We start from the raw sequence: 20,820 nt of genomic DNA, 5'->3' as shown, positions 1-20,820 counted from the left end.
CCATTTTCATATACATTGAACATTTGGCCATTCAAGTGGCTCCACGGAGGTGCTGTATTATTTCTTTGAGAGTCTCCTATTATTCCATGCAGGGATCCGAGCGTAACACCCACAATGATAACAGTGTTTTCAGCGTTAAAAATAACAGACATTGTCAGTTATAGTGGCAACGTAAGATGGCTTCAGTTGCGAGGGGCCAACCGTTCGTGGCAGATTCGTTCATTTCCAGTTCCGGTTCAATTTAGCGTGTATAATTTTCTCTCCAAAAGACACTCATTAATTGTCCTGCTAATTTGCTGTTCCAGGGTATGTATTGATATATTCCTCCCTTCCCACCACGTACCAGTAGGAGCACATGCCGTCTTCACCAGGGCAATCAGATGACATTTTGACCAGCTAACATTTTTATTTATCATTACTTTTGTCAGATTCAAGTTATTTTTGTGACCACTGTGGGTTTTTTTTTCTTTCATTAACAGAGTGGTACCGATAATGTTGTCCACTTGTGTACAGATAGAGAGTCATGGTAAAAATGCAAATGTTGTGAGGATGTTGGATGTGGCTGTGGACTCCTGGACAATGATAAATACACAGAGCGTGGGACATGCAACCTTGGGTCCTATGTGACCCTCCGACAGTGGTCTCCAGGGGCCCGTTACCGTAGCAATGAGCAACTCTTAATGGCATGGACACGATTGTGAGCGAGTGCGTATACTTAATGCTTCATGTGTGTGTTGGTAAGTGCGTGCACACATACATCGCATGTTAACTGTTAATCTGTGAGCATCCTTTGTAAGCACCCGGAGAAGGTCTTTGGGGGGGGGGGGCTAATTGCCCTTCCTCTGTTGCCCCCCCCGCCCCCACCCCCCAGGCCTTCGCACCTTCTTCTGTGCTAAGAATTTCCAGCCTGGTCTCACACACTGGACACACAATGCTAATTAGAGACCCCACCATCTCTCCTAATCACAGTTTTTTTAGAGGAGCGGTGACCAAAATGTCACGATGTGCATTCAGACATTCTGTTGAAAATAGAGATTGGCGTGTTATTGTAATATAACAATGAGCAAGTAAACTTATGTGTCCTTGAGGATGCACGCATGTGTTAAGCACTGACCAGACATGCGCATTTAATCACTAAATTCCCTTAAAGTTGACAAGCAAATGTTGACATTAACTGCAGTAGAATCCAACTTGATCTCATCACATGTGTGTGCTTGCACTCGATACACGCAAAGACAAAAACACAATCCTCTCAGTGGACAAGCAAGTTTTTCAACAGAAACGCTGACTGGCATATGAGTTGCGTCTCCTGTCTGCACTGTTCTGGGAGAGATACGGCCTGTGCAACAAACAGCAGCACGTCGACAGAAAACAAAATGCTTATCATGACTTTTGGCATTCAAATAAAGTACTTCCAAGAGCTGCAACACAGCAGACAGTGAGGTAAGATGATGAGGGAAGAAGAGTGTTGCGATGGAGTAGATAGAGGGAGCGAAAGGAAAACGGAGGTGAAAAGCTGCATCCGTTATCAGTCAAGCTCTGTTATGATCAGTGCCGAGGTAGTTAACTAATTTACTAGTGTATGTGTATGTGCGTGCGTGCGTGCGTGCGTGCGTGTCATACCCGTCTCATTCTTTGCAGTCGCCTTGGAGACAGGCTCTTGGTACTAGTGGGGGAACCTGCACAGACTGTCATCCCTTCCTCCTCTTCCTCCTGTGAGGCCGAAATAGTGAACGTAAAACTCAGATGTTGTGTTACAGTACGTCCAAAACCACACACATGCAAAAATGTTTTCAAAATTTCTATGTATTTGTCCATTTTCCAAATGCGTCATTTCTGAATCTTTTCAATTTTAATCTTGAGTATAAATGAACTCATTTTTTAAGTGTTCGTTGCACCACAATGCTCATGTGTTTCAGTATGTAAACTTGAAAGTGATTGGGCAACTATTACGTTTTTCAATTTCCTGCACGCTTTACTTCACTGGGGAAAAGGGCATGGGCATGAGAATAAGAAATAAGAATTTTGCTGCTCAAATGGAATGTGATCAATCCACCTTTAAAAAAATGGGCAGAATAAGTCAATACAGCAAAATTAAATTTGGAGACAGCGTAATTCAAATAAAACAAATCACAAAGATCACATTTTATGTGAGAAACGAATGCAGCCAGCTGCTGCACAGAGTTACTACATTGCTTTGAGGTCTCACCACCCAACAAGTTATCATATTGCTCAAGATTTGATGCGCTGAAGCAACTTCAAGTCAGTGACAGGGGGCATTGGAATGCAAAACTGGCTTTGAACTCTGAGCACCACGTTCTAATCACTGCTTGGATTTTTAAAGCCTTTGCAAGTTGAAAGAAGATTTAACTGTGGAGATACACTACATTCTTTTTATAGTGTTAATATAACGAGTGACATTGTCAATTACGTAATATGGGGGTTAACCCTCCTGTTGTCCTCATTTCCTGTACACACCCTGTGTCCTCCGGGTCAAAATGACCCATCTTCACTAAACCCCCCAAGTAAGCAGCGAAATTGAATTTTAAACACCAAATTTCATATTACTTGAAGAAACAATTTGTCCTTCACCACATTATGTGTGATATAGTTCTCCCTCTTCACTTGGATTTCTATAACTTAAGAAAAGGAAAAAAATGTGCGAAATTTAGTTATGGATGCTTTTGTATTCATTCCAATGACTAAAGTTCCTTTCTTTTTTTTCCTCCAGTAAACTATTTAGGACAATACAATACAAGACAAAAATATGAAAAATAAGATAACCCATTCAACTAATTAGCACATGTAGCGCAGTATGCAAGTGCACAGCCTTTGCAGATATATTTCTTTCACCTATAGCACACAGTATGTGTTTTACAGTCCTTCTTTTGAGGGCAGAACTGGCATTTCTTCTTCTTACTTGCCCTCGCTGGGGAAGTGGCTGTGGAAGGTGGATCATCAGGTTTCTCAGGAGCTCCTGTACGTTTTGTTCTGTATGCCTGCCTTGTTGGTTGTATGCTGCTGAGGACCATGTTATTTTGCCATTTTTTGAAAGGAAAGTCTCTCTTTCAGCTTCAGGGATTTCTTCTTGTTCTGAAAATGATTCATCATACTCTGGGTTATATTCCTCCCCATCTTCTTCTGATACATCCTCTACTTCCTCTTCTGAATCAGTTGTCTTGCTGGACAGCAGAAAAAATCAGCTCTAGAGCCTCTTCAATGTCATAACGCACACTCATGGCGTCAGCACAGAGAGAATTCGGAGTCCTGTCATCTGTAGCACCTTTATTACCCCTTGAAATCCACAAAAAAGAGTTCTGCCATCTATGAGAACACCACCTATCTTGTCCTGTTTATGTCTGCTAATGTCTTGTTCACGTGTTCTACTAATTGATCTGAGACACAACTAAAACATTGAAACATTCTATGGTGTGTAAATAACTTTGTGACCTTGATTTCAACCCTATTTGCCTCATGGGTCATTTTGACCCGAAGACCACCTTTGTACTTTTTTTTGTACAGCTTCCATGGAAATGTGAATAAAAACAACATTTCAAATTTTCTGCAGTTGGAGCCAATCTAGGAAAAGTCATAAAATTTCAAGTTAAAAAAATGTCATTTAGGGGGGTTTTGGGGCGTTTTTAACACAGTGATGGGTCATTTTGACCCGAGGACAACAGGAGGGTTAAGCAATAATATAAAAACAAAATTGTTGATTCGTCAATCATTGTTGAAAATGGAATTTTCAACTATTTTCAAAAAGATTCTTCAATGCCATTTTTCCATTAGCTCAATGTCAAATGATATGTTCATTGTGTTTATTGCTTTCAGTCTGTTTTTAGTCAAGTTTGCTTATTGAGTGAATGCTTCGTAGGGTGCAAATCCAGCCAAGAAGATAATTGGTACTTAGTGTGCCTCAATTAACTACATTCAAGCCCTCGGCCTATTCCGCTTTCAGATGATTTGGAATGTGGCTACCGAGTTTAAACTTCAGTCTAAGTCCTTTACTGTCCATTAACAGCTGGCAGCAATGTCAAAAAATGACCGAATCCAAGCTGATGACTTCCAACAACAGAGGAAATAAATTCTTCGCAAATCTTTGAATTTAAAGCGATTCCTGAATTTTTATTTGCCACTCTTGACTACGCGGGCATGTTTGCGTATACGCGTGTTTCACAGAGGGCTGCGTCTTGCTCATGTTGCTCGTAATCCGTGCCCCACTGACAGATCAAGCTGCTTTTGCCTCATCAAATCCGGCAGACTTATGGAAACATACACCTCGTTACATTAGCTTTGAGGAAATCACAGGCTCGCTGATGAAATATGCAGACAATAAAGGGGAAAGAGGGGCTGGGGTGACGTGACAGGCCATAGCCAGAGGGGCGTTGGTTAAAAATGTACAGGCGTGAACAAAGCACCGAGCGGGCTTCGGCAGTCATTAAAGAGTCCTGCACAGGAATCACACGTTCCATGCAAAGCAGCCTTCCTGCCTCTTGCTATGAGGGGCGTGCGTGTCCGGCTGCCTCACAACAGCCTTGTGTGTATGGGGGTGTGTGTGCGAATGCTTCTCTGGGCCTTTGTGTGGGTGTGAGGTTTGAAGGTCCGTTCTGCTGCTCACCCGTGGTTTAAGTCGTCCTTTAATGTCTCGGATGCCCCTCTTGGCATGACTTTTGGCCTGGGGGGGAGGAAAAAACATACACGTGGATTATAAATCTTCCACCTCCTCCCAAAACAATCCTGAAAATCATTCTGTTGTGCTTTCATTGATAAAATCCGAAAATAATCGCCTAAAAGGGCACCCCGACCACTTTGAAGCACCTTGACAGTCACTTATTGTACAGCTTTTAATGGTAGGACACCGCTCATCCAGTATGGACCGACTTCCATCCACAGCACGGCTGATACCTTATGCGTTCTTTTTCTGTCCAAAATGTCTTCATTTGACCTTCATCTTAATTCACAGTAGGTGATTTAAGTATGTGCACCTACTAAACATGTATATGCAGCAGAGGCGATTGCGCTAAGACTGCAAGGGAAGCTCAGCTTGCCCTAAAATGTCAAAAAGTAAGTGATCAAATATATGCGTGTACGTACAATTGTGTGGATATGTCATTGACTAAATATATGCTACAACGCGCTCAACTATTGTTTCGAATCAGCTTCTTATTACTGGTTACGACGTGACTCTCTTGTCATTCATTCCCGCAGCTTCACTGTGCTTTAAACTGTGTGGACGCTGAGCGTCGACCGCGTGGACGCTGGGCGTCTCGAAAGTTCAGTGTAGGTTGTCCCGATGCATTGAAACGAGACGAGTCATTGGATAAATGCTGGTTTTGTCCCGCCCATCGGACGCTCAGCGTCTCTGAGAGTCTATGGAGAGTGGGCGTGTATCGGCTGGCCCGGACGCTCAGTTTTTCTGCATGATGATTGGATGATCTGTCTGAGGCTGAATCTCTTTTTGATTGACAGCGAAATGAGCCAATCATCGATCTTATGGTGAAGGCATCCTTTTCATTTTTTTGAAAAGGAACGGAGGGGAGAATTCACGTATAAATACATAGACACATTTTATGATGTAGGCCGAAATTGAGCTTCCCCTCCTTGACAGACCAGCACCCGCCACTGATATGCAGCCTGCTGCCGTTTGTGCAAGAGCTTTTACCTTTGTCACTGCCGTATTGATGAGCGCTCCTCCTCTCTGTGTACAAAAACAGTTGCATTCGTCAGAATTCGTGAACATGCACAACCAAAGGCAATTGAATTATGAGGCACACATGGCATGATGCTGCAAATATGAAATGTGTAGAAGAAGCTTTCGTGGACTACAAATTGTTTATTTGCACAAGAGTGAAAGCAATCGAATCCTAATGCTGGCATTTACTGGTCTCTAATAATGGCGGACCCGCCAGGACACCTGCCCTGTGTTGATATATTTTTTGTGTGTTACGGCTCAATGTTCCGTTGATGGTGACAACTCAAGTTTTACCGACTTTCAGTCAAATCGAATACTTCACGTTTTAGCGCGCTTACGAGCATTTATTCCCCCAGTGACCCTCAGCCAACTTGTCATTGAATACATTGCTTCTCATAGTGTGATTTTCAATCTCACCGTCACCGGCGAGGAGCTGTAAATAGCACCGCAATTCCACTTCAGAGTAGCATTGCAGACACCTAGTATCAATCACCGCGTAAAGCTCACATTTCATGGCATTACGGTGGTTTTTATTTAGAAGCGGAGGATGGGAGGGACATCGCTTGATTGATATCCACTTTGAGGCCAGCTGGCCGACATTCTGGAAGGGAATGTCTTTCTTACAGCGCCTTCCGCTGCGTCTTTCCGAATTCCTTTGCCGTCTCATTCGTGCTCCCTTTAGGTCTCAAGTAAAAGCACAAAGCGTTGGCTAAACAGCTAAATAGGGAAAATGGCAGGCAGCGTTTCAGAAGTTGGCAGAAGAGGGAGAGCGAGAGGAGCGGGGGGGGGGGCGAGGTGAAGGCCCCTCTTATAGATCCCTGTCAGTCAGGAAATGTGAACTTTAACAAACCTTTGAAGAGCACTCTAGAGAACTAATTCAGCCTCAGCTGACAGCGGGGGGGAGAGTTAGAGACAGTCGGTGTAGTGAGTGAGAGGAAGAGACAGAGATTGGATTGGGAGATGGGGGGCGGGGGGGTTCTGTGACAGAGATGAAACGAGGGAGGCAGATAAAGAGAGACAGACAGTGAGGAAAAAAAAAATGAGCGACGAAAAAGGAAGGAGATCTATGTTCCCGGCTTGGTTTAACGTCGTAACACCAATGTTTGCAGCCAGATCAACACGTCATGTCCGTCGACGTCTTGTCATGTCAAATCACTTCTGTCTCTACCGTCCGGCTGCACGCGCCACCTCACCTAAACGCTGTGCAGCTGCACCCGGATATCCTGGGCCTCAAAGCCCAGAGTTGTGTCAGTCATGCTTTTAATTAACTTCAAAGAAAATGGCGTGAGAGGTGAAATGGAGTTACATACAGCGGTATAGAAGCAGTTATGGTAGGCGGGACAACGTTCATACCTTGACAGTGTGCATCCACTGCTGGTAGGACTTTGCGTTACCTGTGGAGAAAATTGAAATAAATATCAATGACTCACAGTGGACTTCGTAGCACTCAAGTCCTTAAATAAGGCCTAAGGGGTGACACATTCAGACGCGGTTGCATTGATTCAACAAAGTAAAAAGTAAAATATAGAGGGATTGAAGAAAAGGACGGAACAAATAAATCAATCCTATTTGACGAGTTCATTGCAAACTAGTAATGTCATTTGTTGTGTTGTTTGCTCTCTCTTGCTATACATGGTGACAAGCTGAGAGGAAAAGGGGATTTATGACTTTGGAACTTAACTTTTGTTTGATAGAGACAGCCATTATTTATACACGTCCTATAAATTCCGGGCAGGATTGTTGAAATATTTCATGAGATGATTGAATGTGCAAACAAAGGAAAAGCTGCCATTTTAGTGTTTGGTTGAAACACTTTACTGTTAAACACAATTTTTTTTATTAAAAAGTTAACATTGCAACCACAGCTGTCAACAGATATGAGTCTTCATTTGGCTTTCATTTTTATTAAATGAAGGGGAAAAAAAAACGTGATCAATGTTTCGTGGCAAAGGTGCACCAGTACAGTGCGGAATAGGCTTCTGCATGCAATGTCACTGTTTTTATTTGGCTAGTGATGATGCCGAAAGCCAAAATAAGTGATGATGAATGGAATAATGACAAATGTTTATCACGGTGCATGAAGAAAATTGTGGGTTGAGGCTTCTTTGTAAATACAAGTGAAAACCTCGGGCGCTCGCTTTACAATTCCTTTGGGATTTCATTTCCTCTCAGGTGTCTGTTGTGTCTTCAGTGTCATTGCTGACAAACCAAATTTAATTGTTTCCATCAATTGTCTTTTACCATATCCAACCAAATTCCAAGTTAGCTTTTTATCATGTAGGTGCCTATCAAACATGAATGGAACTAATTCAGTTTGAAAAGGTGCTGCTTTGTTCCTAACTTTTGACCGTCTCTGTGTCACTTCAAGGTGTTTTCCAAAGCTTGATGTTGCCTTTTATGTCAATAATAATTAGAATCAACCAAATAGTCTAAAGCAGCTCATCAATGCATCTCATGTATTCGCGTTGGGATTTCAGAGGAAAACCAGCAGTGTTTAAAGGTTTCACGTTAGAATATAGCCCTGAAGAACTTTAACACGCATTGTTTCATTCATCACCTTTTTACATGAGCACGATAACTTTTCATTCGGAACCTGAAAAACGGCAAGTTAATCCGAAGCGACTAATTGATGGACAGCTCCGCCACAACTCACTTCCACAAAAGCCCCCCTCTGTGATCTCTTCTTCAAACACGTCGGTGAAGCCGCGGCCTGCGTTCAATTTGGCCAGCCGTCCGTCGATGAACTACAAACATAAATTACAACTGCTTTATTAAAGGAGAGGAGGAGGGGCAAGTAACACACTTAAAGTGATATACGGACACATGCGCACAGAGTCAATCACTGGGGCGACACTGGGGTGTTATTAATCCTGGCGGACGGAACCACAATACAAAGATTAGGCGGTTTGCAGGTAATAGAGACTGGCTAATGTGGAGCAGGTGAGCGAGCATTGCAACAGATTGCATGACGAACGGCGTGCAAGACATGAGGAAGTTTCATTTCCGCTCCTTGGAACACGTAAATCACCATCTCATAAATATGATGCTCACAGCCAACAAAGCACACATTTCAGGAAACCCCACAAAGTAACATCCAAGTCAAAGACTTAGAAACACAACATCAAAGTGGCAAAAGTGGCAAACATAACCTCAAATAAAGCGAGATGGCACAATGTTTTCTTTGACAAGAACTGAGCTTGTGTACGATATGTATGGACCTTTGGAAAAAAATATGCGAAGAAAATTGTGAAAAATAAATCTTTTTTTTTTGATGGGGGTGGGGTATAGGACTGGCTTTTAACACCATAACTAAGTAAGAGGACAACCTGTGAAGTTTATTTCTGAAGGAGAGGGGGCTTGAATGTCACAAGGACAAGTGATTATTTATGTATTTATTGATTACCTTAAGTCAAATTACATGCAAGACGCATCAGTAAAACAATAAAAGCTGACTTGACTCATGATTTCACCCCGCCAATTAGCATTGACAGCTAATCACAGTAGAGATATAAAAGGAGAGAAAAAGAGAAATATATGTATAACGTTAAACATAACTAATGATTACTATAAAATATAAACCAATCTTTCAATTGCTAGGGTTAACATTTGTAATTTCCTAGCCAAAGAATGAGTGGCCAATTAAGGGTAAAGGAAGATAAAATATCTTCTTTTTGTATTTTTGTTCAATGTAAAATAATAAATAACCCAGTGTCTTTCCCCCTTGAAATAACTTGTCATGCGTGTGTGCGGTTTGGTTGTACGGTTAAAATAAAGACAAACATTCAGAAATGTGTGTTTCTCAAAGGACACTATTCTTCAATGCACCCAAAAAAACCACATAAATGTTTCACTTGAGAACATGCTATTGCGAGTTGTGCAAGCTGCGGCTGGGGCAATTTATCAATGTAATCGCTAAATTGATTTTTGAAGGGGCGGGCTCAAATTGATGAAAGTACAGAAAAAAAATATACAGAAATAAAAAATCTAATTATCCCCTTTCCAGCTTTGGTAGCCTGTTTATACTGATAACATGCAGGCCAGAGATTTGAGTTTTCTTGCATCTACTGTGTGCAAGATTATCAAGAAATTCACAGCCTCTGGCACGGTAGCTAACCGCTCAAGACGTGGACGGAAGGGAAAAAAGTTTAAAAGGTTGCGATGAATAATTGTTTGATTGATGGCGAAAGAACCTCAATCAACTTCTAATTCAGGTGTCAGCTCGAACTATCCGTCGCCATTTGAATGAAAACGGACACCATGATAGGACACTCAGGGGGACCCCTCGCTGACACAAACATAAACAAGCCAGGCTGGAGTTTGCATCGACTTATCCAAAATCCCCCTGGGAGAATGTCCTGTGGACAGATGAGGCCAAAGTAGTTGTGAAGGACCTCAAATGAACTGTTTGCCAACAGCAAAACGAGGCCTTGAAAGAAAAGAACACTTTCCCTATGGTCAAACATAGTGGAGGTTCACTGATGTTTTGAGCTTTCTTTGCCACTTCTGGTACCAGATGCTTGGACTGTTTGCATGGCATCAAGAAATCTGAAGACTACCAAATAATTTGGGGATGCACCGTCAGGCCCGGTGTCAGAAAACTGGGTCTCCGTCAGAGGTCAGGGGTCTTCCAGCAAGACAAAGACCCAAAGCATACTTCAAAAAGCACCCCAAATGGCTTAAGACACAACGCTGGAGAGTTCTGAAGAGGTCAGCAATGAGTATAGATCTAAACCCAATAGAACACCAGTGGTGAAATCTCAAAACAGAAGTTGGAAGAGGCACCCTACAAATTGGAGACCTGGAGGTGTTGGCAACAGAAGGGTGGGCCAAAAGTCCAGCAGAGTGGTGGAAGAAACGTGTTGGTGTTTGACACAATGGGATTTAATTCAGTCCCCCAACCACCACCACCACCAAAGTATGCGCTACAAATGATTAATTTTGTCCAGTTGATTTTAGGAGTGGAATGATGAGATTTGGCATCACCCATCCTCCTCACCTCCTGGCTGCTTTTTTCCCTCATGTTCCAATGCCAAAAAAGAAAAAAAAAATAGAGAGAAATAAACATGAATAGAGATGAATTTGTAATTGCTACAGTTTTCTGGGTAAATTAGTGCAACATCTAACAAAAGCACAGGGGTGCCAAAGCTTTTGGCCAGAACTGTCTGCAGAATTTTATTTACAATTTCAGGAGCAGAGGTGAATCTTGTTTGGATGCAACACCTTTTATCAGTGTTATGTTCAGTTACAGTTTTATTTGTTAGGCATTGATCCCAAGGGAAATATCGTTTCCATTCATTGATATTATTTTTTTAGGGGATGTGTTTAAAGGGCAATTTTTAAACAATTGTTTGTTTGTTTGTTTTAACTATAAGAGGAACAAAATTGTTTAAAATTGGTAATTGTTTAATTTTCTTATTATTAAGGGGCTTGAGAGGGAGGAGAGTCATCTATTTTATTTTTAGGCCAGTTCACCCAGCCCTTGTGCGGCTCTAATTTGTTCCTCTTTGCAAGTGTGTCCAACACCCAACAAGAGCATAGGTTGTTTTTGGCCATGTTGTCCTCTGGGACTGCCGGCTAACTAACAAGCCGTGCGGCCACCCGCTCCTCTGGTCAGGAGGCTGGAAGATCATCATTAGATCATTTTAATGAGAGGTGAGAAACTACTCGACTACTTGGCTGCTCTAATTAGCGCGCATAATCAACCCAAATCAACACCCGAGCCAAAGATGCCACTTATCTCACTCAGGCTGATTACCTGACTCATTGTGGGCATTAATTATTACAGACGAATCAGCACAAAACCAAAATGATTTCTGACCTACCCAAAATATATCAAGAAAGTGAGAACAAATTAGCAGTATGTTAAAATATTTTTCAGTCTTGATGTTCCTCATCGAGCTACACAAGTTAAAGATCAGAGAAGAAACTAAAGCACATTTAATCCTCCATTCCATGTAACTTTTTTTTTTTCGGAACAAATGGTGCTCTGGGTGTTTCCAGGAGTCACAACAGTCTCGATTAATTATCTCCAACAGGAAAGTTGTACTTTCTCTGTCATTGAGTCTGTCAGCAGGGTTATACACACACCCCCAAAAAAACAAAACAAAACATCAAGCCATCTTTTAAAGCTCTTAATGGACATCCAAAGAAGTTAATTCACAAAGAAAATAATAAACTGATTACGAATAAACTTTTTACAGTCGTCTTGGCAAATACATTACGTTCTATGAAGAGTGTACTTCTTAATCTTGGCAATACGGATAGTTTTGATCTTTGAACAGCAGTTGATATCTTCTGTTAAAATTGAGGTTTTCTTGGGGGGTTTTTAGACCTAAAACCTGAAGACATTTCAAGGCACGAAGAAGGTTTGGCTTCATAACACTCCCACTTTGCCAGGTGCTCAAAATGATATTTGGTTGTGATAGGTGGCAATACTAAACTGATTTAACTGCTGTTAAACTAGCTGTTTCAAATATATATATTTATACACTGTATATATACAGTATATACAGTGTATAAATATATACACTGTATATACTGTATATATATATATATATACACTGTATATATACAGTATATACAGTACATACTGTAAAAAAGTAATTCTGAATAAAACTGATTGAAACTATTTTCTCTGAGATGTATTTTGCTGTCAGGCGGAATCCTCCAAAATCATCACTTTTCAGGAAACGGCATGTTTTTTCAACCATTAACATTGTATCATCAAATAAAATCAGGCCATTTTCAACATATAAAATTGGTCAGTAATTTTTAACAATGCCACTCATCTGTGTGGGTTGAACAATATTACCGTATATATTTGTGACAATTTTTATTGGCATTTTAATTTGATTAGTTGATTCATTAAGTTGGTTCTATGCATTCTAAATGTTGACAACAAAGTGAACAACTAAGGCTGATGGATGATAAATGACTGCCGGGTCAAAAGTTATGTGAATAGAAAAGCTTTTGGCCATCGTCCCCTGTACACTCAATTCAACCGTGTGTGGCTTAGATTTATCATGCTCAGGAAGAGAGTTCATTGACTCTGCTACAGAATGCGTGCGTCTGTCCGTGTGTGTGTGTGTGTGAGGGAGAGGGTGCATGCTTGTGTATCGGGGCTGTGGATGGCTGATAGGAAGCAGATTGATGCCATCAACCTTTCCCCTGCATTTTTTGAGTAGCTGGAAAATTGATGAATTGATGGCTGCGTGGAGTGAGATGAGTGCCAACAATTGGGTAATAGAAAAGAAAATTTGGGAAGGCAAAAGGAAACTGCAATTATAATTTTTTTTAATATCTGAGGTATAAATTGGACCATTTGACAGCATTTCCTAGCTTGAAAATGGCCACAATTATTAGTCCATAAATTATTTGTTTCAAATCATTTTCAATTCAATTTTTTTTCAACTCCTTTTTTGATATTGTATTGAGCATAATAATGCTGTCGTGGAACAAAGTGAGATTAACATGATCTTATTTTACTCAAGATACGATTAACCAACCATCAGTTCCACACAATTGAGATAATTCCGAATGATTATTATGTCCTTTATAATGCCCAGCCTAACAGCTGACAGGACATACTGTATATTAGGTCTACAGTAGCAGCAGGTCTCTTCAATTTAACATCCATCATCCGTTTTCGTTGCCTCGTTCAAAATGAATTTTAAAACTGATTCCTCGTTTCTACATGACTGGACGCAATGAATTAATCATGAGAGGTCAACACCATCCTGTTCCCTCTGACCTGAAACAACTTTTAATGGAAAAGAGATCTGATTTGTGTGTGCAAATCAATAATAACAACAGGTAGGGGTAAAAGGATACAGGCTTAAGCAGCCATTAAACCATTTGTGTATTTCGGGTGGAATATGATACAACAATCGGTTGAGATGGAATGTTCATCCATCAAATTTGTTACAGTGCAGAGCTGGTTAAAAGTAAGTGAAGTACAATGAATTGGATTTCTGAATTAACTTAAATCTATGGTTTAAAAAATATACAAGAGCAAAGTCACACAAGTTGAGGGCTGCACTGTTCCACGCATTGAATGTTTGTGTGTTGCTGGAGCGGATATGGGTCAAGGCCAGTGCAGAGCTCGCGCACGCCACTGGCATCTCGGTCGAAAGAGGAGTGGGGGAGATAAGCGCATCCCGGCCCCCGTGCTCGAGTGCAGATAAGGGTCTGTTTCCCAACGTTAGAGCGGAGGCAGGAGCCGGCTGGGAGGAGGCTTTGAACTGCTGCTCACTATCTGCTCTGCTCTGGGAAAATTATAGATGGAACGGAGTGTCCAAAGAAACAAAAGGCTGATTGAGGGCCGCCGTGCTGTACTCTGGGGGGTAAATCACACTACTATCGCGGGTCAGAGATCACAAAGAAAAGTTCAAGGGGTGAAGAAAAATGTTCTTCCTAGCAGGGGTGTCTTTCCACTTGGCTCAGACATGGGGCTGCCTTGAGTATGGCAGAAAGGGATTTGGAGGGACAAACCATCAAGTATACATGAGTGATTGGAAGGCAAGCTCCTGCAGCCTGACATGAATAAAGGATAACCGCACGTGCAAGGTGTATGCGCGTAAACCCAGTTAAAGCCACGGTGGAATACAATGTGTCAGTAGTGAATTGGTAATTTTCTTAATTAAAATGTTTGCAACATGCTTGGGCTGGCTAGAGCGTGTGCTGAGATAAGCACTGTAAACATTTTTGATGAGGTCAGTGACCATCTCGGAGTCCGTGTTTCTGTCTTGACTGCTTCTCATCACACGGGGGGGATGTAAAAATTCAAGCTAACTTGAATTACACCAACTCAGCACATCATTTGTTGAGCGCAGAGCATAAAATTTGCTACGAGATCATCCACAAAATCAAGACTTGACTTGATTTTGTGAGGCAGCGTGAGTCTCCATCCATCCATCCATTTTCTAAGTGTAACCTCACAAGGGTAGCGGGAGTGCTGGAGCCTATCCCAGCTGTCTTCGGGCAGGAGGAGGTGTACACCCTGAACTGGTTGTCAGCCAATCGCAGGAGTCGCATGAATGCAATTGCAAAAATGCTTGAAATGGGTGCCTTTTTTTAACCCTCCTTTCAACTTTTCCACTTGTTGATCATGTTTTACAAAATAAATGACCTGTTGCTGAACAGAGATGAAGGCACTATGCAAAGATATAAAATACAATAATCCCACTACTACAGAATCACACTCACAAAGACAGTTGTTTGTACCTGTTTGAAGAGCTGCAGGTTGACCGCCATGGACAAAAAGTTTCTCATCGTGCTTGAGCGATGGCTGACAAAACTCTCCTCGCAGAATGTTATTGGCTCCCCCTTGAAGAATCCACACAGACAAGATTGGTGATTTTTTTTTCTCTCTTTCGTATTAATCTAATTGACTGAGTTTAAAAAATATATACAGTATATCAGGAAGATCAGCATGTGTAAGTCAACTTGGGTGGCAAGTGGTCAAAACATAAACCCAATTGTTTAAAGGAGGGGTTCTCAAACCCTTTATACCAAGTACTACCTTAAAAAATATTTAGCTCTCAAAGTATCATCAACATGATCAACATTAAACAAACATGAATCTTACATATTATTCATGCGCAATCTGAAGATGCACACTGCAAGCAAATTAAAAATACAATAATTAGTGATGACATTAAAATGTTTTAAATGGAGTTTTTTAAAAATGCACCTCTGTCTTTGACAAGCAGTTCTAAAATATTAAATGCAAATGTACTGTATGTTATGTTCAAGTGAACTACAACTGAGTTTTACTCAACAATTTTACATTGGATTAAAAAAAAAACATTTAATTCAATCATTTTTGGGCACACCACTAGAGGAAGACCACGTACCACACTTTGGGAATCAGTGGTTCATATGATAAATAGAACAAGGTCATTCACACAGCGTCTGCGTGAAGCTTTGAAGCTCTTCCAAAATACTGTAAGTATTTCAAAAAATGTCTTCATTAGTGGGTCAAAAAATGTCTGAGAGGGGACATGATGGTTAGAGGAGGGAAGAAAAAAAAAGGTCCCTTGGCAGGCTGTATACGCAGTCCCAGTAAATTCCAGAGTGCTCCACATGAACACGTTATTACTGTTCCTTACATCATGTCTGTTGGCCTGTGAGCTGTAGACACAGAGGATGACAACAAATCCACTGCAGGCCAATCACACGGAGCCCCCCCCCAAGTCATTTTCAAAACATGTTTTCTGATAATTAACGTAATTCTCACATAGGGCAATGATGCTCTAAATTCTTTGGCTGTAAAACAATGCTTGTTGTCTGGTGGTCTGGCTGTGAGCGCAGTGTGACATAAACAAAAAAACAACAGCAACACTTGGAGACTAACCCCATTTTCAGGGATGGGCGGATGATCGCAGTGGCCCAAATTACATCACAGGAATAATGCTCCACTTACATCACACACACAAAAAAAGTTTTCAAGGCTCATTCTCTCATAAAGGAGAGTTGAATCATTTTTCCAGGCCCCATCTGGCTGCTGCTGCCTCCGGCCTAACGAGCAAAGCCGAAATGAACAGAATGCTGGGAAATTCTTATCAAGTATGTGTAGCAGTCGACCAGTGATGCAGAGTCTATTTCGAAAAGTCATTTTGAGGTGGTTTCGTGATGTTATAGCCTTAGCAATATCACGTCTCACCTTGATAAAAACTTCAGCTTGTTTACATTAGTCATGTTTCGGTCAATATTCATGTGCGAATCCAAGCGTTGCTCACATTTGCTCAGAATGAGGCATTTTGGCACACTGTGATTCATTTGTACACGGTTCGAGGTTCGGATAACCACACGGCCCCTCCTGAGTGGAGTTTTCGATACTATTCATTTTGTAATTGTTTTTTCTTCCATGCATATTCATGGTTTGTCACCCAGTTCTCCAACATCGAGGGTTCAATTAAGCTACTTAATCGTAACCAAGCCAAGCAACCTGAAAGTGACTTGAAATACTATTTCAGGTGATTCTTTAGCTTCTGTGGCGCTCCAAGCAAGAGATGAGCGTCTGAGAGAACATGGGGTGCAAAATGATTGACCTACGAAATATCTTTCTACTCATCGGATTGCTTTTGGACTCATTGGTATTTCCCAGTGTTTCATTTACAACTCAGCAAGACTCCCACCAAGTTTTCTTCTGTTACGACATATGGGCCCGTGAATCACAGTCATGGGCTCACTCAATGCCTGGGAAAAGTTATTCCACAAATATCACAACTCGGTGCAAGACGAGGTGTGTGTGTGTGTGTGCATGAGCGCACATACAGGATGGTAACACAGAGACATTTGCAAGAACGCTGTCTGTAAGAAACCAGTGAGAAATCATCACATGTACACCAACACACAACGACGAGTGTTGAGTGTTTGTGTCAGAGAGGAGGCAGTTTGTTCGTGTACCGTCTGTATTCGCAGAAAAGCAAGACGGCATCAATAATGTAGCATCTTGGCGAGTGGGAGTCCACAAAGTCCAATTAGTTTCAAAGCTAAAGGAACAAAGGCTTCGCTATTTGTCAAACAGGACATGCTGTAGTATACCCAGCTCCAACTCAGACCTGATCTGCAGAAAAGATCCAGTAAAGTGATGCTAGCAGGAAAGTCAAACTCCAAAGGCGGCTAAAAGAGATCTTCAAAAGAAACGTCCTGAGTCTTCTCATATCCGTTGACATTTCATTGGCGCAGACAGGCCCACGTTAAACTTGCACTCCGCCTACAAATTCACCTTTTACTCGCAATTTCAAACGGGCTCAGTCCAACGGCTGACATTTGACTCAATTCGCCCTAACTGAGATTGGTAGCGTGTGCCTACAATTCGGTGAACAATTCGGTGTGCATTCAGACCTGTAGTTTCAAATCTCTTCTCCACATATGTTGATAGGTTTGAAAATTGATCCATTCACCCCATACGATGAAAAAAATGGTGTTGAATTTACTCAATTTGATTTTGTCAATTGCGTGCACGAAATCATCTGGATCCAAATAAATGTTTTATAGGAGGTGTATCGTGTGCTTAAAAAAATGGATCAAGATTTTATTTTGTGCAACCATTTGCCCCGATACAATTGAGGAAATTCAACTTTTAGTGTAGTTTGGTTTCTTTTCAGATACTCAAGAAATATAATATCACCATCTGAAATACAGGGAAAAGTTTAGTAGTTGTATGGATTAGTTAGTCAAACCTTGTTGATAGCGTTAGTCATACTGACAAACACAGTTCTGTGAAATCACAGATTTTATTATAAATGTGTTGGTACCACTTTCTTTCAGATCAATTCCAGTAGCACTACTCAACACTTGAATACTCAACGATACCGCTACCACTAATAATTATGAAAGATAAAATGTCTTAAAGAATTTGACAGATAATTTTAAACAAAGACCCATAGAAAATTATAACATGGCCCAAACCCAAATGTCTGGTAGAGGCCCAGACAGCGACCTCTGTTCATTTAAAACTATTTGCAGTGACTGAAGGCTTTCAACTGAGTTGATTATATGTCAGGAGAAGAAGGAAGAAGCAATCGGAGTGTAAGATCATGACATCCAGGTCAGTTCCTACAAAGCTTTACCTTGAGTCTTATCAATATACAGAAATTGCTTATCTTAATTTAATGGGTTTTTGTCAAACATGCATGCCTTTAGTTTCTGATCGTAAAATGGCCACAACAGTAAGGCCGATAAACAGCCAAAGAGGACCAAAACCATCTTATTAATCTACCTTATCATGAAAAACTTATCACACCATTAGCGTTATTTGTCAGCTATCATAATAATGAGTCCTGACTTTTGATTTTGACTTTTGAGGGCTGCAAAAGAAATGTACTCAAAATTGGCCACTTCTTATTAAAAGCTGTGGGTAATCACATTATATACTTAGTGTATTTGCAAAGAAAGAGGATGGATTTTAAAAACGTTTTATTGACCTAAACACCGGTAGAAGCTTTTTTTTGTTATTTTTTTTGTTTGGTTTTTGTTTTGCCAAACAATGAAGAATGTAGCGGCGGCCCGGTAGTCCAGTGGTTAGCACGTCGGCTTCACAGTGCAGAGGTACCGGGTTCGATTCCAGCTCCGGTCTCCCTGTGTGGAGTTTGCATGTTCTCCCCGGGCCTGCGTGGGTTTTCTCCGGGTGCTCCGGTTTCCTCCCACATTCCAAAAACATGCGTGGCAGGCTGATTGAACACTCTAAATTGTCCCTAGGTGTGAGTGTGAGCGTGGATGGTTGTTCGTCTCTGTGTGCCCTGCGATTGGCTGGCAACCGATTCAGGGTGTCCCCCGCCTACTGCCCGGAGACAGCTGGGATAGGCTCCAGCACCCCCCGCGACCCTAGTGAGGATGAAGCGGTTCGGAAGATGAATGAATGAATGAATGAATGAATAAAAACAGTTGTGGGCCAGCGGTTAGCGTGTCGGCCTCACAGTGCAGAGGTACCGGGTTCAATTCCACCTCCGGCCTCCCTGTGTGGAGTGTGCATGTTCTCCCCGGGCCTGCGTGGGTCACATGAGACAAATTTGCAGACGACTTTAGACCGGGGTGGCACTGAAGAGATGGCTGTATTTATGGCACTCCTTCCCTATGCTCATTGAACTCAACTCAAGACGCTTATTTACGCTCTCAATTGCTCCATACACAGCAGCGCCCCAACTTGCGCACTCTCTCTCTCAGGCAGCCCTTTCCTCCCTTACACGTTTGCACTCCAACTGTAAATGGCCGATGAATATTCAGAATGAGGGCGGAGTCAAACCGTTGTTTCGGTCCACTGTGACGGTAATTTCATTGGTGGGATGTGACGAGACTTTGGGCTAATCTATTGACGGCTTGAAGACTGTCAATAAAAAAATGATAGATAAACGGTGTCACATTAAAAGAGGCAGGGTTCAAAGCATGAGAAAAAATTAGCGGTTCATAGTCCGGAAAATGCGGTAGCTCGTGCCATGCCATCGTGATGTGGTGTCACAATACATTTGAATTTGGCAGGCCAGTGTGCATATATCTTGTCTTATTTCATCTTTGGAGAACACTTCTGTGAAAATTGCAAATAATTAAGTGGCATGATTTTCAGAACCTCTCCACATTGAAACTAATGAAGTTATGTGCATGTTTAGGATGCTTTCAGAACATTTCTTCGTGTGTATTTTAGCTGAACAGTCCATTTTAACAAGGTTAGCTAGTTCAACAAGTCAAGATGTTTTGGCATCACCCAGGACAGCTAGTTGTGTATCAATGGTGACAGACTCTTACAGGTTTATATCGGAGGGCGTCCCGGTAGGAGCCAAACAGAGCGGCCTGCGCTCTCAGGAAGGCCCGTGCCACGCCACTCCCTGTTGCTGTTGACTGCTTCTTGAGCTTGCTCTTCAAAGAGGACACCTGGTGGAAAACATGATGAGAGAATTGCAGTGAGAGAGGTACGGATATGGAGGGGTAAAAGTTAAATTATCACCTCTGAAATTGGTGGGGGGGAAGCAGCTAGCCCATTCAGAGTGTGAAATATCACATTTGCAGGTCATCACAAGAAAGAAAAATAGACAGGAGAAAAGGAAAGGAACGCTCCAGCCTTTCCACCGTGCGTATGCGTTGTGCTGCTGGGAGCACCTGCTGCTTTGCTAATTGAGCAGAGGATGGGGAGTGGCAAAAGGGGAAATGGAAACTCACATCCGTGCTTTTCCTCACATAGCCACTCTCCTCCCCGTCACCTTTTTTGCTTTTCATTTCTCCTTCCATTTCTTACTCCCCGACTTCTTTCCACCTCCACTGTGTTCCCCCTCCCCCGATGGCTCTTCCAGCTCACTCTAGAAAGAGCCTCTTGACATAAAATGTCTTTAATTATTTTCCCCTCTCCTAGCTGCGGCTCCAAGACTCCAGGCGAGAGGAGAGGAGCAGCAGGCCCGAGCTTGTTTTAGGATGACAAAAGATTCACCCTGGCCATGGCCCCCGGGGAGTCTGGGAAAGAAGTAGTCAAGAGACTCTCCTCACCTGCTCAGCAGAAGTCTGACTGAGCAAGGAGGAGGAGGAGATGGTAGAAAAGGACTTCTGCTCTCTGTGTGGCCTGTGCCCGCTTTGCTGATTGTGCATCTTTTCTTTGGACTGTATATCCGATTAGGTTCTAATTTACAATACAGACC

The 20,820-nt window shown here is 41.9% G+C and overlaps 1 protein-coding gene across 2 annotated transcripts in view; it reads right to left on the bottom strand.

The window, feature by feature from the left end:
- dennd1b (DENN/MADD domain containing 1B) overlaps positions 1 to 20,820 on the bottom strand; it is a 120,754-nt gene that overhangs the window by 16,535 nt on the left and 83,399 nt on the right. For both annotated transcript variants that reach the window (XM_086114761.1, XM_086114762.1), the window contains 7 exons: positions 19,940 to 20,065; positions 14,915 to 15,016; positions 8,346 to 8,436; positions 7,046 to 7,086; positions 5,663 to 5,698; positions 4,619 to 4,675; positions 1,624 to 1,713 (listed from right to left, as the gene is read on the bottom strand). In XM_086114761.1, coding sequence (XP_085970887.1) covers positions 1,624 to 1,713; positions 4,619 to 4,675; positions 5,663 to 5,698; positions 7,046 to 7,086; positions 8,346 to 8,436; positions 14,915 to 15,016; positions 19,940 to 20,065 — 543 coding nt within the window. The remainder of the gene's footprint in view (positions 1 to 1,623; positions 1,714 to 4,618; positions 4,676 to 5,662; positions 5,699 to 7,045; positions 7,087 to 8,345; positions 8,437 to 14,914; positions 15,017 to 19,939; positions 20,066 to 20,820) is intronic.

This window comes from Hippocampus guttulatus, chromosome 7 (assembly GCF_054856545.1).
Source record: "Hippocampus guttulatus isolate MCC_2025c chromosome 7, RoL_Hgut_1.0, whole genome shotgun sequence".
Taxonomy (NCBI): domain Eukaryota; kingdom Metazoa; phylum Chordata; class Actinopteri; order Syngnathiformes; family Syngnathidae; genus Hippocampus; species Hippocampus guttulatus.
This window is presented reverse-complemented; position numbering and strand designations above follow the sequence as displayed.